Source organism: Littorina saxatilis, linkage group LG16, assembly GCF_037325665.1.
Source record: "Littorina saxatilis isolate snail1 linkage group LG16, US_GU_Lsax_2.0, whole genome shotgun sequence".
Lineage (NCBI taxonomy): Eukaryota > Metazoa > Mollusca > Gastropoda > Littorinimorpha > Littorinidae > Littorina > Littorina saxatilis.
Window position 1 is genome coordinate 9892580 of NC_090260.1, and position 15013 is coordinate 9907592.

Consider the following 15013-nt stretch of genomic DNA (forward strand, 5'->3'; position numbering starts at 1 on the left):
TCAATAACAAGTTTTTTCTTATTCAGAACATTTTAAGTGTCAGAGATGTTGAGGAAGTTGTGTTGGTATTGAAGAAGTTTAATAGAGTTTGTGATTTCTTTCAGTATCCTTATATTTCCAGCGATTTTGGTATCGTTCAGTGTGACCATCTGTCACAAGATCTTGTGAGAGTCTTTCTCTCAGAGGTTCAAGATAAAATGGTGTTGTTGCCTTACAGTTACAAAGATGCATTTGTCCTTTTTCCTCTGAATCTTGTCCGCGGCCACTAGTTCAAGACTTGCTCAGGATTTTGTTGTCCCAGCTCCGTAGCAGTGGCAAACTGATTTTGTTCTAAATTATATTTGCAAAGAGATGAGATGGTTGGCATAATGAATATTTAGAATAAGGTTGTATTTTTTTATCAGTTTTTTTATCTACCTTTTTGTGAGCTATCAGGCTTGTCTTTGGTTTCTACCGTCGGAGGAAAGTTGCTGAAATTCTGCTGTCCCTAAAACGTGGGGGCAGGTTTCTCCTGTGATTATTACTCTGTCAGGACTCGTCCTTGGTGGGAAAACCTAGGCAAGCATAGAAGCTTAGTATGAGAGTGAAGATCATGTAATTTATTTTCATTTTTTACAAGAGTAAAATGAGCAGAGACTGTATGATTGCCAAATACTGATACAGTTGAATTTGAAACTTGAAGGGTTGTGGCCACTTTACCCAATAAATTTATGATTTCTTTTTATTTCCTAAATCAAATGTATACAAAGTACAACTAGCACAATCTCTACGGTAGAGATGTTCTTCTGTGATTTGTTATAAGTTATCCTTTGTGCTAAACTTAAAGGCATGATCCCAATCCGAATTTGCTGGCTATGCTGCGCAGATGTCTAGCTCCACGATTCATTACCACCTCATCGAGTGGCAGATCGAAGACACCGACAAAGACGGGAATCCTGGTGTCTCTGTGGTGCCAGACTCTTGGCTCATCTTTGACACACTAGAGTGCATGTGGCCGCCTTATTGCACAACAGCGATGATGAAGAACGGCGCGCTTCCAAGGCCAGACTGGGCGAGATTCCCGTACCACAAGTTGGTCACGAGTAGTAGTAAGTGACTTTGAATCTGTTATATGATCTAGTTGAGCTGTTTCTTATAAATCTGAATAACTGTCTTTGAGACCAGGGCTCGAAATTAGGGGTGCCCGGTGCATTTTACACAGAAAGTTGGTGACGGGCACGCAAGGTTGGCGTCAAAAAGGTGTCCGATTTGCACGCAAAAAAATCGAAAACAATGACTTTGATTTAGTCAGTAGAAACATAGCACCCCCAACCCCCCCCCCCCCCCCAACCCCACTGCAAAAAATCTGGTGGAGAAAGTTTGAGTTGCCCCTCCCCCCCCCCCCCCTTAAAAAAATCTGGTAGACAAAGTTGAGTTGTGGCGTGCTTCACACACACCCCGCTTCGCAAAAAATCTGGTAGACAAAGTTTGAGTTGCGGCTTGGTCCCCCCCCACCCCCCTTCGGAAAATCTGGCAGGGGAAGTTTGCGTCACAGCCTGGTGACTCCCGAAATAATCAGGGCACTCAAAGTTCCATCAGGGCACTCAAACTTTTTCAGCAGTGCGCCCAGGTTGCACTCAAATAAAAAAAGTTAATTTCTAGCCCTGGAAACTAATAATATAATTGATTTTGATTGTAAATACCTGATAGCTCCATTTATATATCATTCTAATGAATCACTTTTACCACTAGAGCTCCTAAGTAAGAACTAGTCTCAGAGTCTTTGAATTGAGATGATAAAAGTTAAAACGGCACATGTAGATTTTGATATTGTTTTCAATTCAGGCAGGCCAGAAATTGGATTACAATCTTTTGACTTTTATTTGTGGTTTTGGATTTCACAACCAGTAAATCAGTCCATGTCGTATTTGACCTAGTTGTAGTTGCAATCTTCAGTGACTAATTAATGATTATGTTTTGACAATGTATTTGAATACAGGGGTGGTTAAATGTCAAAATCTCAACTCACCAACAGGGCTAGTAACTCTACATCTATAATATATATCTCAATACATACAGGTTTAACTCGCCAACGGGGCGATGCCGGGATGTTATTTACTCGCCCGGCTGAATTTTTACTCGCCTGTTGCGATCAGGCGATGGATTTGGTAATCCCTGTGAATATATGTAGTGAGTGAAAGGTTCCATGTAGGAAATACCAGTGTCAATTAGTTCATCAGACTTTGCAATTTTTGTTAAAATTTTTTTACAGCTAGCTGCCGGGACACCATGCAAAAAACTGAGCGGCGGTACCTGGACAAAAGTGATGTGAACGCTACTACTACCGAAGACGAGTTTGACGGTACAAACCGCCAAAAAAGGAAAAGAAAGGCAACACGTGTGCTTTGGTAAGTCATCAGCATACTGGACTCATTGTTGTAATATATAAGGCCAAGAACAACAAAAACTAAAATATACTCATGGCCCTGACCCTGTGCTTTACACTTGACCTAAGGATTTTTTTTCTTCATTTCCTCCGCAAATTAAAATATTGAGGAAATTTTGAGTGTTTTGGACCCTGAATGCTTTGTAAAGATAAGAATGTTCGTGTCATTTCTGAGTTAACAGGCCCGTGTTTCTTCTGCCGATTAGCGGAATTCCGCTTTTTTCAAAGCTCCAGGGGTCATTCTTGAGATTCGTCTAAATCCGTTGAGAAAATGTTGGGGTATATGTGTGCATAGTCAATACGATTTGGCGTCAGGCGATCGACCGACGATGTTTCGTTCTCAAACGGTAATTGATTCCTATTCAGCTCAATTTCTCATTTCCGCTGGTTTCGGTAACCGGGACAAACAGTACTACGACACAGTAAGGTTCACCGAAACTTGGCCGGAAATGACCGCAAACGGCTCAAAACCGTTTAGCGACAGAATTTTCAGTCGCCGTTTTGTTGCGCATTTTCTCTTGTTCGAATGTGTGGCAGAGAAGATGTTTCGAAAGCTTTCGGCGGGGGAGAAAGCTCTCGTTGCCGAAATAGACAAGGGGCTTAAAAACAAATGTTGTTTTTCGTGGATGGAGGAAAAATACTCCACGAAGACAACAAAAATGAAAGGGAAAGAAAAGGTCGACATTGAAGTCACAACTTTCGTGAAAGACTCGATGATTTAAGCATGTCAATGAAAAATTAGCACACACAAAAATAAGAAGTTTCTGACAGTCAAAAGCAAATGTGAAAATTGGTACAGACTCAAGTTGCAGTTTGTTCACAAAACCAAGAGGGGCACATGCATGAGAAAACACGCATCACAGTTCACACACAATCCATTTTGGCAAGGAATTATAAAAACGATGATGAAGTGTAGCTCAAGGAAAAAAAAACAACTCAGTCACACACAATGCATAAAACAAATCTTGAAATCAAATATATACAGTAAAATCAAGCCAACAGTACATTAACCTGAAAAGTATGGCATTTGCTTTCATTTGTGTATCTGTTTGAGTTGGGTTGTTTTTGTCTAACTTTGCAGGAATTGAAGTTTTTTGGGGTGTTTAGAAGCTCAAAATCTCCGATTTCCAACACTGCTCAGATGTGGGTAAAATGTGCTGGAAATGGGTTTTTGTGCTCTTTCAGACCCCCCAAAAAATCAGCTTCAGGGGGCGTTGCCCCCTGACCCACACCGGGGCGTTGCCCCAGGACCCCACTGCACCGGCCCCCAGACCCCCGCTAATTTTCAACTTTTTTGACAAATCTGGAATCTCATGTCTGGTTAAAGATTCTGAAGATGAATTTTAAACCTCACAAAAGAAAATCAGTCCCCCTACTTAATGCTTTTGGCAAATATATAAAGATTTTCCAAACTAACTTATCCTTGTACAGTATAGACAGCAGCTTTATGAAATTCATTCGTGTATACGTGGTTGCGTGTTCGACCCTGGGTCTGGCCGCTATTTTCTCCCCCCTTTCCTAACCTAGATGGTGGGTTCAAGTGCTAGTCTTTCGGATGAGACGAAAAACCGAGGTCCCTTCGTGTACACTATATTGGGGTGTGCACGTTAAAGATCCCACGATTGACAAAAGGGTCTTTCCTGGCAAAATTGCATAGGCATAGATAAAAATGTCCATCAAATACCCGTGTGACTTGGAATAAAGGCCGCGAAAGGTGAACATTCGCCTAACAGGCTTGAGGTTTGCTGGTCGATGTGAATGCGTGATATATTGTGTAAAAAATTCCATCTCACACGGCATAAAGCGCTTTGAACTTCGGATAAGGCGCTATATAAATAAAGAGAATAATAAAAAAGAGAATAATATACAACTGTAAATTAATAAAAAAAATATAAAAAATTGTTCTTTTACTTTATTTGGCACACTTGAAGGCAAATGTTAACACAAACAGATAAGATTCTGCTTGTGTTATACTCCATGATGTATGTATGTAGATATCCCCCCATTTCAACCTCCAAGTTTGTTGTTGTTGCTGTTTTTATCAGTCAGCATTTCAGTTTGCTATAACCGTTGGTAAATAGTAAGCCAAATGTGAATTGTTCAGTCAGGTTTTTGTCATTTGACAAAATTTATACCATTTAATTTACATAATTTGTTTTATGTTCATGTTTTTGTTTTATTTTATACAGTGAATCGCCAGCCACTTCAGATGAGAGGGCCTCGCCATCCCCTCCTTCACCTCCACTTCCTCCCTTGAACAAAAGGAGTAGTGCTGCTTCGCCAGCAGTGCTGTCCTTCTCCCCTCCCCCTCCTCCCCAGAGAGAGAGAAGTAGTACTGCAGTATTACGGCCAACTCCCCCTCCTCCCCAGAGAAAGAGAAGTAGTACTGCAGTACAACGGCCAACTCCCCCTCCTCCAAGGGAAGAGGAACTTGCAGATCAGGCAGATGCAGATCTCCAAATTCTCTCAGTGGAGGCAGTTGGTGAGTATTTACTATTATGTTATCTTATAGTTATACTTTATACACGGATATTTTGAAAAACAAAAAAAATTCTCGTAAGCTTGTGTGTGAATTTTCATGCTTATCTGTTATCATTAGTTGATGCATTTCTAGAAACAAAAAGGTTTAAGAAAAGTACTGTCCATAACATTGAGAGATATCATTGCCTTGTTAACATCCCCTGAATGTAAAGCAGAAGTACATTTCCTGCGTCAGTGTTTATACTTTTTGTTTCTTAATTCTGTTTTGAGTGGCATGAAATAAATTTTACAAATGACATCCCATCTTTCTGTCATCAGATTACCAGCCTTTCTTCTAGGCGCTCCTCCGAAACCAGGAGGAGATCAAAGCTGCCCTAATCCAGCAGAGGGCAGAAATCCACAGTCTGCGCAACCAGGTAAAGAGGCTGGAGACTGGGAGTGCCGAGGGACGGGGCGAGTCCAGCAGCAGGCCAGAGCTTCCCGCTGGCTTCACCTTTCCTCTGGAGACAGAGGAGGAGCTGAGGCGGTTGGAGCGGGAGCTTGCTGACCCAGCCATGTGCAAGCAGCTGGTAAGAGCTAGAATGTTTACATTTATTATGGGCACCAGGGCTATGTTCAGCATGCTTAAATTAAACGTCTGTCATAACTAACAAGCCATACCTGTGCTGAGCCCCCGTGAAATAAAGTTGTGGTTTCAGTAATAATGCACCAGCTATTAGTACTGCAGGGGTGGGAGACCCTCCGACCTGGGACGGAATTCCGTCCCGCCAAAAACAAAAAAAAAAGAAATCCAACAGTAAAAGAAAGACCAAAAAAAAAACAAAAAAAAAACCCAAAAACGGAATTCCGTCCCGCACTGACTTTTTCAGTACCGGGAAAAGTAAAAATGGAATTCTATATAGCAAACGCGCAGCGGCAGGGGCAGCGGTGGCAACAAAGGGAGGTAACTGTCTAGGCAACAACTCGGTCTAGCTAAATGAAAGGAGTCTAGAAAGAAAGGAGGTGTGAATCACAGCCCACCACCACCATCAACCTTCGCCTCAGCCATGAAGTGGCGGGGGCAACAGCGGCGAAGAAGGGAGGTAACTTTGTCAGTGGGGGGCGACAAAGGGAGGTAACTGACAACCCAACATCCCGGGCATAGATTAGCTAAATCAAGGGTTTGTAGCAAGTAAGGAAGTGGGAACCCTCGCCGCTACCATCACCACCACCGCCCGCCTCTGCCGCGCAGAGGCGGGGGGCACGGCGGAAACAAAGGGAGGTAACTCCGTCCGGGGAACAACTCAGTCATAGCTAATTCGTAGATGTGTGAATCACCGCCAGCACCGGCCACCCCCCCGTCCAGCAGTGGCGGGGGCAGACGGAGCGACAAAGAGAGGTCACACCATTTGTTGGAGGGGGATAATCCCAGGCGAAGCCGGGTCTCTCACGCTAGTATAACATAAAAAAAGAGGTGGACGTTGGGAATAATTTGCAATACCAGTTAATTGGTGAGCACCCGTCATGATGCCAGCTTCCCTCGTTATCTTTTGGCCAAGATAATGATAGTGGTTGTAGTAACTTGACCATTATTCTAGCCCAAAATTTACCTACAAATTTTTTTTTTCTTCTTAATTTGAGCATAAGTATCCTCACCACTTTGTTATAAGAATGTCAGCCTACCTGCCCTCCCATTTGAAAAAAGGATCTTGGCATTATTTACTTAATTTTTTTTTTCAGGAGCGCCACCTCTACAACCTTGGAGGGAACTCCTTCAGGGTCAGCCTCCGTGCTGCTGGGGGCACCCTGCTGGCATCATCTCTCCAAGGGAAGTGCAACTTGAGGGGTGCAAACGAGAAGCTGGCCTTCAACTCTTTGACGAACGTCAAAAGAGTTCTTTTCAGTAAGTAAATTACAAGGGCTTGGATTAAGGCCAAAACAAAAAGTTGTCTGTTTCTGATAACCCGACCAACCCTAATTTCTGGTGCCGACCCTAAAAAAAATTTTTGCCAGTCACCCAAAAATATTTTGGAAGGAAAAGAACAACATAAACGACAGTAACAGACGACTCAGACTAGGTAAAACAATCATTTTATACCCTTTGTCACATTTTGTTTATATAAATCTATCTATAGCGAGTCCTGTCTCCTTGTATCCTTTGAAAATAACCATATCAATGCTTCAGTAGTGTCTATATTTTAGGCATATTGCGATATTTGGCGAAAAGTTTGCTTGAATCAAAATGTAATTAGGGTAATCTGTATGAAAGTAAAAAAGATTCAATTCATTTGTTTTGCAGATGCAGTTCATGAGCGCCACCAGACCCCAAAAGATGAATTTAACAGCTACCTTGGTGACTGGCTCAGCACATGGAGGGACAGGCTGTCAGGGGGGAAAAAAAACAGGGTTGGGGTGCAGCAAAAAGATTCCTAACCATTTTGTTGACTCTTTTGATAATGGCTTGTTTTACAGAAGAAAATAGACGGATCAAAACAAAATAAAACATTGAGCAAGAGTTCTTTTTGGAATTTGTGCTTTGTTGACTGAATTTGAATAGTGTACATGTATAAAATGTTCCTTTGATCTTTTTTCTTCTTTTTTCCTTCTTTACCTTTTGATTCAGAATACCATCATTGCTGTATGTGTGAGACAGAAAGGATTAATTTTAAAAGGCCTATTGGCCACACTAGATCTTTGCTTTACTGTCACATATCAGCCTGTAGTTTTTAACAAGTAAATAAAATTATTAATTACATGCATCCCACTTGATCGCATTATAAGTCTACCAGTCTGATTTCATTAGCCTTACAATTTCTAATTCATTTTGCAAAAAAGAAAAAAAAAGCACACTTGTAAAAGACAGAACTGATACGTGACAGTGAATCTGATATACAGGGTGGGCCATAAAAAGTGTCCACATTTAATTTGTTAATATTTTTCCTGTAAAGTGATATTTTCTTTTCTGTTTCAGATAGAATTTGAGACAAGCATCTTAGAATTCTTTTAAAGCCTGAATGGATCGCATTCCAGTACAGGAAAGGACCAAAATCGTTGAACTTTACTTTGCTACCAATTCTGTGGTTCTCGCCCAACGCGCTTTTCGGAGAGTTCCCTGGCACACACTGTCCATGTGCGAGAACTGTGAAGCGCCTCGTGGATAAATTCAGGAACACTGGTCGACCACTATGTCCTTTATTGTTATCTGCGAGACTACCAGTGTTCCTGAATTTATCCACGAGGCGCTTCACAGTTCTCGCACATGGACAGTGTGTGCCAGGGAACTCTCTCCGAAAAGCGCGCTGGGCGAGAACCACAGAATTGGTAGCAAAGTAAAGTTCAACGATTTTGGGCCTTTCCTGTACTGGAATGCGATCCATTCAGGCTTTAAAAGAATTCGAAGATGCTTGTCTCAAATTCTATCTGAAACAGAAAAGAAAATATCACTTTACAGGAAAAATATTAACAAATTAAATGTGGACACTTTTTATGGCCCACCCTGTAATTCCCAGGCTGGAGCTAACTTGGCTCCCAAGCATAAGCCACCTTAATCCCAACAAGGCTGCCAAGCAGTGCCAAGGGTATGCCAACCAGGCTGCCAAGCATGTGCCAAGGGTATGCCAACCAGGCTGCCAAGGGTATGCCAACCAGGCTGCCAAGCATGTGCCAAGGGTATGCCAACCAGGCTGCCAAGCATGTGCCAAGGATATGCCAAGCATGTGCCAAGGGTATGCCAACCAGGCTGCCAAGGGTATGCCAACCAGGATGCCAAGCATGTGCCAAGGATATGCCAACCAGGCTGCCAAGCTTGTGCCAAGGTTGGCCCAGTGAGCATTTCTACCTTGGCCCAAGCTTGGCTGCCAGTCTGGGTCCAAGCTAGTAGCAAAGCTTAGCCCAACCTTGGGACAAGCTTGGTGTGCTGACTGGGAAACCACTAGCGCCACATTTCATTTTTTCGCCATGCCGTTTTGCCGTCATCCCATTTTGCCGCCATCTCTATTTTGCGACATTTTGGATTGTGGCAAAAATGGAACTTGGCGTAAACGGAATGTCTTCCTAGTTGAATAACGCAGTATAGTAGTATAGTGAGGCTTGGCAAGAAGAATAAATAAAAAATGTGATGGCGGCCAAATGGGATGGTGTCAAAATGGGATGACGTGCCATTGTTATGACACGGTAGTAAAATGACGCTTGGCTTGTAAAATGTCGCGACAATGGGATGGGGGATAAATGGAATACGGTGAAACTGCATGGCGGCCAAATGGGATATGGTGTCAAAAGGGGATGTCGCGCTATTGTTATGACATGTTAGTAAAATGCCCTGTCACGTAGTCTCAATCCAAATTGGAAATCCATAGCATCATCATTATAATCATCCTCATCTCATTAATCATCCAAAATTATAAATTTTATAAAATGACGCTTGGCTTGTGAAATGTCGCGAAAATGGGATGGGGAAAAAAATGGGACGGCGGCAAAATGGGATTGCACCAAAATGGGATGTGGATCAGCCACTAGATTTCCAATTTTAAAGTCTTAGGTATGACCCGGTGTGACGTTTTCATCTTTCGCCGTGTTGATATTTCGATTTTCGGCCTCGTTGATCTAGTATAAACTCTACACTGAACAAAAAAAAACACCCTTCGATAGTACTGATGAGCGACCTTGTGTACCTTACATTCATGGGGCCAAATTTGTCCAACCAATTATTTTATTTAACTTAGAAATTTGATTCATCCTAAAATGTTTCCCTTCTTACTCAAGGGACGTAACCACTCGGTACACGTTTTCGAAGAATTCGATTTTGGGAGTGAAATCTATTTAATTTCACAACCAATTTTTTTCACATGCAAGAAACTGACATGCTTTTCGTCCATAAATAATTTCTCTTCTTAATTTTACCAGGAAACAACATTTCGGTCTCGAGTAAATATCGAGGGGGAAATATGTACACAGGCGAAAGATGAAATCGTGACACCGGCCGAGGTTCGAACCCACGACCTCCCGATCACGGGGCGGACGCCTTACCACTAGGCTAATCGTGCCGGTTTACCCTTGAGTGACAGACGGACAGACAAAAGAATATACAGACAGACCGTAATTAACACAAACACACACACTCAGCAGAGCAAAGCGGTATAACACACAAACTCAGCAGAGCAAGGCAGTATTACACACACAGACTCTGCAGAGCAACTAAGTCGGTGACACACAGACACAGGTATTTGGGGACGATGTTTGCTGTACAGCAGTGAAATGGGGACGTCCAAAAACCGATAGCTCTGCGCTGTGCTATGAATGGTTTCATCAGTTACATATGGCGCTAGGCGACATAAGAGTATTTCCAATCCAGTCAGTAGCTAGCATTCACGACCCTGACAACGGATGGTTTGAGTCTGATTTATGAGAATGAGAATGAGGGAGAGAGAATTGTATTAAATTGAATTGAATTAAATTGAATTGAATTTATCTTTCTCTTAACACTGTAACAGAACAAGAAATACTAAAATGTTTTTTTTTTCCATCCCGCCCTCGCCCATTGAGTTGAAATAGAAGTTAACCACATTATGTTTGAAAATGTTCCCAGTGCTTTATGTACAATAATGTTTCAATACAATCATAGTGTATTAACATTTTACCAGTATCAGCTGCAAAATAGAAGTAGTGCTTTACAAGTTTCGAAAGAGAAACAGCATGTAATGATACGTAAATGGTGTACAGCAGTGAATTGGGGACTGTTTCCCAAACAGCAGTCAGATGGGGTCTGGTTGTTGTACAGCAGTCATTTGGAGGCACAAGCTAAAACTGCTTCAGAGATGTGTGTTTTTCATTGGCTTTGATCTCCGCTGAGAGGGAGAGAGTCAGAAAGAGCGACAGAGACAGATAGACAGAGACAGAGAGACAGACCGAGACAACAAAGGAGAGGTTAAGGACACCCCCTTACCCTTGAGTGACAGACGGACAGACAAAAGAATATACAGACAGACAGACCGTAATTAACACAAACACACTCAGCAGAGCAAAGCGGTATAACACAAACTCTGCAGCAAGGCAGTATTACACACACACACACACACACTCTGCAGAGCAACTAAGTCGGTGACACACAGACACAGGTATTTGGGGACGATGTTTGCTGTACAGCAGTGAAATGGGGACGTCCAAAAACCGCAGAGCTATCGCTCTGCGCTGTGCTTGTTTGTTTGTTTGTTTGCTTAACGCCCAGCCGACCACGAAGGGCCATATCAGGGCGGTGCTGCTTTGACATATAACGTGCGCCACACACAAGACAGAAGTCGCAGCACAGGCTTCATGTCTTACCCAGTCACATTATTCTGACACCGGACCAACCAGTCCTAGCACTAACCCCATAATGCCAGACGCCAGGCGGAGCAGCCACTAGATTGCCAATTTTAAAGTCTTAGGTATGACCTGGCCCGGGTTCGAACCCACGACCTCCCGATCACGGGGCGGACGCCTTACCACTAGGCCAACCGTGCCGCTGCGCTGTGAATGGTTTCATCAGTTACATGGCGCTAGGCGACATAAGAGTATCTCCAATCCAGTCAGTAGCATTTACGACCTTGACAACGGATGGTTTGAGTTTGTTTGTTTGTTTGCTTAACGCCCAGCCGACCACGAAGGGTGATATCAGGGCGGTGGTGCTTTGACATATAACGTGCGCCACACACAAGACAGAAGTCGCAGCACAGGCTTCATGTCTCACCCAGTCACATTATTCTGACACCGGACCAACCAGTCCTAGCACTAACCCCATAATGCCAGACGCCAGGCGGAGCAGCCACTAGATTGCCAATTTTAAAGTCTTAGGTATGACCCGGCCGGGTTTCGAACCCACGACCTCCCGATCACGGGGCGGACGCCTTACCACTAGGCCACCGTGCCGGTATGGTTTGAGTTTTATTTATGAGAACGAGAATGAGGGAGAGATGATTGTATTGAATTGAATTGAATTAAATTGAATTGAATTGATCTTTATCTTAACACTGTAACAGAATAGGAAATGCTACACTACTTTTTTTTTCATCCCGCCCTCGCTCATTGAGGTGAAATAGAAGTTAACCACATTATGTTTGAAAATGTTTCCAGTGCATTATGTACAATAGTGTTTTAATACAATCATAGAGTATTAACGTTTTACCAGTATCAGCTGCAAAATATAGTAGTAGTGCTTTACAAGTTTTGCAAGAGAAGCAGCATGTAATGATACGTAAATGTGATACAACAGCGATCAAAGTTCAAGTCTGAAGGTAGGCTCTGAGAAGTGTAACCAGTGCATGCAAATCCTTGGCGATATGATTTATCTCAATAAGGTACAGTGTTCGTCGCACATCCGCAGGCTCCTCAATAAATGCCAGTCGTTCTGATTCATCATAACACATGTCTGCTTTGTCCCTGAATAACGTCCAGTACAATGTTTCAGCTTTGGTACAATCGTAGGTGAACATGAAGTCATCTGATTTTGCAAGCAGCTGTTTGGATGAAGCATTGTACACCATTCTAATCACTTTCTTTCGTGTTCTGGGGTTCGTAGTAATTTCTAAAGCAAGTGCTTTTACTTCCCCTAGACTGTACTCCCTTTCCAAAGCATCCTTTTCAGCTTTAGTCAACTGCTTTTCCACTGGTTCCTCTGTATCACTCTCTGACGTAAAATATCTGTCCTTGTCACTGTCAGTGGCCACGCATGTGGAGTCAACGGATTGCTGCAAGGCAGGTTCCGTCAGCTTGGATGGAATGTGGCTCCGTGATTCACGTGCTTCAATGTTCACAACACAGCTTGCCTCGCTGTCAATGCGTTCGCCGGCGTGTAGTCTCATTTTCTGTTTGTGCCTAACGTCGGGAACTTTGTCGTACGTGTTTGTGTGAATTATGCCTGATGTTGTGCTGGCATGATTTCGCAGATGATCGATCAGCTGTATCAACAGAAGAAACGCATACCTCTTTGCTGTTAAATTGTTGGGATCATTGTCTGTCACGTCTGAGCTGCGAAGGGGTTTTGTTTACGTTGCGTTGACTAGCTCGCCAAATGGCGGCCTGTTGGTTCTCTGTGCTGAGCAGTTGAAGTGTGACTGTGGCTCCTTCTCCAGTGACTTTCCAATACTTGACATAGTGGTCAGCTGGCAGGCCTGTCAAGGTAGCTTCCACAGCAGTTGGTAGTCCAACGACAGGCATTTTCTTCACTTGTTCAAGTAAATTGCTGGAGCGAAAAATGTGTGCTGCCGGAGGGACAGATAGAGAGAGAGAGAGAGAGAGAGAGAGAGAGAGAGAGAGAGAGAGAGAGAGAGAGAGAGAGAGAGAGAGAGAGAGAGAGAGAGAGAGAGAGAGAGAGAGAGAGAGAGAGAGAGAGAAAGAGAGAGAGAGAGAGAGAGACAATGACAATGACAATTCTTTATTTAACGAGGGTAGTAGATTAAGCAGTGGTCTGCTTTTTTACATCCAGCCCTCGCCCTAAAGAGGGACTAACTAAAAAACATGAAATAAAAAATACAAGATAAAAATTAGAAAATAGATAACTAAAATTCTACATTTTAACAGATAACTAAAGTGAAAACACATTATACATATGTACACAAAATGCATTGCATTGAGGTAAATTGCGAGTTGATTGATGTGAATTAAGTGGTATAGTGCAGCTTGCACTTTCTCAACATCATGCTCTAATCCATACATTACATTTTAAAGAAAATCAATCAAACAAGCAAGACATTGCCAAGATCATCACACATCTAAATACATGTAGTGGTTGGTTTGTAAGTCCCTTCATTCGAAAAGGGTTTGTGTACATTATACCAATAAAGAGGAGAGGGGCATGTTTAATACAAAAATTGTATTTGTAATTGTAGAGAGAGAGAGAGAGAGAGAGAGAGAGAGAGAGAGAGAGAGAGAGAGTGAGAGTTGGGGTAATTAAATAAGAGAGAAAGACAGAGACAGAGTGAGAGAGACGGACAAACAGACGGACAGACATACGGACAGACAGTAACCTGCGAGAGAGAGGAAGACAGACAGATAGGCACACAGTCAAAAACCGAAAAAAAAATCATAGAAAGAGATAGAGATAAAAGACACAATTGCAACAGCTCTGCAGATTTCTTTCCTACGTGTTTGTTTAAAACAAATCTGACAGAGAAAGGAGAACAAAACAGAGAGAGAGTAGGAAAGAGAAAGTGTGTAAGAGAGAGAGAGAGAGAGAGAGAGAGAGAGAGAGAGAGAGAGAGAGAGAGAGAGAGAGAGAGAGAGAGAGAGAGAGAGAGAGAGAGAAAGAGAGAGAGAGAGAGAGAGGGGGGCGAGAGAGAGAACGGGAGAGAGAGATGACGATGATGATTTAACGTTGTTATACAATTGTGGCGGGAGAGCCAGATTTGAAGAAAGTTTGATGTAAAAGTTAGAGATGGAAGGCTTAGAATGGTCATGGTGTACAGAGTCCTTTCTGTCACGCTATCGCTGTTTTCAGCTTGTCAAAGAAGAGAGAGAACAATAGGGTATAAACAACAGTAGACGATGCAAGGGAGGTAATTCCCTTTTCAGTTCCGTGTTGGCGGCCATTTATGTGGTGCGGACACGCTTTACCGGCATGAGGGTTGATGAAGGGTGGTAAAACTTGACCAATGTCAAGTTGAATAATTAGAGATTGGATGAAAGTTGTTTAATGGATGTAATTTGATGACCACAATGTATTATTGTGGGTAATGATGTAGCCGGAATGTGATGATCGTTCGTAGGGTTGGAAACAACGATCGATGAACGAGATCGTCGTTAGATCAGAAAGGATAGGAATCTTAAAAGAGAGGGGAGACAAGGTTTCTTTGATGAAGATAATGTTGTAGGTTGCTTAAATATTACGAACAGTTATTAAAAGAGCGCTTGTTGTGATCAGCAAGTGTAAAGATAAAGGAAAAAAGGCGAACTAGATTGTCCGCGCAATGTTTCGGAAGTAGTGCGGTTAATGTTCTTTTTCTGTCAGCCAATCTGTATCGGTTTCTGTGTGTTCGTTTGCGTTGTCATGCAGACTGGTATAAAAGACAGTGTAAAACGAAGTTACTACACGCATTAGGACAGGCTTTAGAACAGAATAGGATGGGTTAGAATAAGGACATAGACTGAGGGCGCTAG

General features: G+C 42.6%; 1 protein-coding gene and 1 long non-coding RNA gene across 2 annotated transcripts; both read left to right on the forward strand.

Annotated features, from left to right (window-relative positions):
* The first annotated feature begins 845 nt into the window (after nucleotides 1-845).
* Nucleotides 846-4806, forward strand: LOC138950324 (uncharacterized). The gene is made up of 3 exons (XR_011450609.1): nucleotides 846-1088; nucleotides 2252-2387; nucleotides 4615-4806. It is a non-coding gene; the product is annotated as an uncharacterized lncRNA (long non-coding RNA).
* Nucleotides 4807-4871: 65 nt separating this feature from the next.
* Nucleotides 4872-7569, forward strand: LOC138949846 (uncharacterized). Its single transcript, XM_070321626.1, has 4 exons — nucleotides 4872-4907; nucleotides 5245-5475; nucleotides 6626-6788; nucleotides 7185-7569. Exons 1-4 carry the CDS (start codon nucleotides 4872-4874, stop codon nucleotides 7316-7318), a joined length of 564 nt encoding a protein of 187 aa, XP_070177727.1. The 3' UTR covers nucleotides 7319-7569.
* The last annotated feature ends 7444 nt before the right edge of the window (nucleotides 7570-15013 follow it).

Bases quoted from the DNA above. Each gene is read 5' to 3' on its own strand.
- LOC138949846 (XM_070321626.1), top strand. From the start codon at position 4,872: ATGCAGATCTCCAAATTCTCTCAGTGGAGGCAGTTG. The intron at 5,476-6,625 runs GTAAGAGCTAGA...TTTTTTTTTCAG, and splicing joins CAGCCATGTGCAAGCAGCTG to GAGCGCCACCTCTACAACCT. The intron at 6,789-7,184 runs GTAAGTAAATTA...TTTGTTTTGCAG, and splicing joins CGTCAAAAGAGTTCTTTTCA to ATGCAGTTCATGAGCGCCAC.